The sequence below is a fragment of the Coenobita brevimanus genome, chromosome 53, assembly GCF_032717465.1.
Source record: "Coenobita brevimanus isolate Jiangsu-jjx chromosome 53, ASM3271746v2, whole genome shotgun sequence".
NCBI classification, from domain to species: Eukaryota; Metazoa; Arthropoda; class Malacostraca; order Decapoda; family Coenobitidae; genus Coenobita; species Coenobita brevimanus.
The window spans coordinates 455,001-457,500 of NC_137006.1; the positions used below are offsets into that span (position 1 = coordinate 455,001).

Genomic DNA, 2,500 nt, shown 5'->3' on the forward strand with positions numbered 1-2,500 from the left:
ACTAACTGACTGACTAACTGACTGACTAACTGACTGACTAACTGACTGACTAACTGACTGACTAACTGACTGACTAACTGACTGACTAACTGACTGACTAACTGACTGACTAACTGACTGACTAACTGACTGACTAACTGACTGACTAACTGACTGATTAACTGACTGACTAACTGACTGATTAACTGACTGATTAACTGACTGATTAACTGACTGATTAACTGACTGATTAACTGACTGATTAACTGACTGATTAACTGACTGATTAACTGACTTTTTCCTGGATTTGACTGACAAGTTGAATCTCATTCAATATTTCTCATAGCATATTAAAGAAATGAGAGAAAGGGGGAGAGAGAGAGAGAGAGACTCACCCCCTCCCCTTTCTTCACCTGACTGACCTCCTCCCCTCACCTGACTCCCCTCCTCCCCTCCCCTTCCCTCACCTGACTCACCTCCTCCCACCCCTCACTCCCCTCCCCTCACCTGACTCATCTCCACCCCTCACCCGACTCACTTCCTCCCCAGCACAGATTGGTGAGTCGAGATGGGTACAGGTGCAGCGAGTCACGTGGTCTGGGTCCTCATCCTACTCACACCTGCCTCGCCTCAGATGCCAGGTAAGTACACTCGGCGTCATATAAACCTGGTACAGCATCAGGGTGTAGCATGGGTGTAGTTGTATTCGGTACACCTGACAACATTCGACTTAATCACGTGTTTGTTGGTGGCACTGTGGCCCTAGTAAAAATAGACGGTGTCATATAGCAGCTGAAACGACCATGTACCCGTAACGCATGATCGTAGGCAACTGTAGCCAGACCTCCATTCCCACTGTCCCAGGTGCATGTGAGGCCAACTGTACATCCCTCATTCCAAATCCTATACTCCTTTTACTCAAACTTGGCCCAGATTTTCGTCCTCTTGCTGCTTATTTCACGCAACTCCATATACTTCCATAGCACTTCTTCGTGACTAGCATCATCATCTAGTGTCAGTCCATTCTTAAAACTCAGCATTCATGATAGAGATGGGAAATTTTGGCCAAGTTAGAGTGACAGGAGTATAGATAGGGGAATTAACTCATACTAAATGAATTCTAACTCACACTTACCTCATCCCAGATACCAGATACCAACTCATACCTGACTCATACCAAGCTTATGTTACGGATTAGGGTTCAGACCCGTAACATTGAAGAATAATGAACAACTCCCATCAAAAAGCAACAAAACTAGAATTACTACATTACAACAAGAATGGAAGTTACAAAAATAATATACTGGAGGGTTAATATTATCCTTCAGTGAAACCCTAAGACTATACAACAGCCAGGAAGATCATGACCGTTCATCACGTCATTGGTTTAATTCAGTTTTCTCTTGGTACCAGCAGTCAAATTAATAGCTTAGACTTTCATAAATTCAAAGAAAATATAAAATCATAGATATTATTTACATATAAATTACACTTGACACATTTACACCCTTACTCATACAAGATAACAGATTATACTTATCAACAGAGAGAGTTACACAAGGCACCACAGATACAAGGTAGGCAGACCCATGATGACAGGCAGGTCAGGTCAGGTCAGGGCTCGGAGGTGAACTGAACTCAAAAGTGTATAACCTGCCGTCATCACCTTGGTCATTGAGCATATCATACCGTGCCAAATGTACAACTACTCATGAATAACAAATAAATTAACAAAGAAATAGCTTACAGTACTTCATTATCATGTTTGAATGAAGACCAACAATAAAAAAACAATAATCCCAATATATCTATTCCTACGTCTGACAGCACTACTGGATGAACAGGCATACGAGAGCACAGGAGGGGGGGGGGGTATTCGAAACTACTGGCGCCAAGACAGGCGGCTTTTACTGCCTGGAGAAAAGGTGTCTGGAATTCCACACTCCTGGGCAGAAGCACTGTTCATCTTGTAGTTAATCAAAATAAATGTAATACATAACACTTACTTATAGCAAACTTATACCAAACTTATACCACTTATACAATACTTTTACCAAACTTGTACCAAACTTGTACCAAACTTATACCAAACTTATACCAAACTTATACCACTTATACCATACTTTTACCAAACTTGTACCAAACTTATACCACTTATACCATACTTTTACCAAACTTATACCAAACTTATACCTAACTTATACCAAACTTTTACCAAAACTTATACCAAACTCATACCAAACTTACTTATACCAAACATACCAAACTTATACCACTTATACCAAACTTATACCAAACTTACTAATACCAACCTTATACCAAACTTATACCAAAACTTATACCAAACTTATACAAAAACTTATACCAAACTTATACCACTTATACCAAAACTTATACCAAACTTATACCAGACTTATACCAAAACTTAAACCAAACTTACTTATACCAAACTTATACCAAAACTTATACCAGAACTTATACCAAATACCAAACTTATACCAAAACTTATACCAAATGCCAA

At 39.7% G+C, this 2,500-nt stretch overlaps 1 protein-coding gene across 1 annotated transcript in view; it reads left to right on the forward strand.

The window, feature by feature from the left end:
- Window positions 1-547: 547 nt before the first annotated feature.
- Window positions 548-2,500, forward strand: part of LOC145400698 (uncharacterized) — a 16,975-nt gene continuing 15,022 nt past the window's right edge. The window contains exon 1 of the mRNA XM_080273133.1: window positions 548-620. Coding sequence (XP_080129259.1) covers window positions 548-620 — 73 coding nt within the window. The remainder of the gene's footprint in view (window positions 621-2,500) is intronic.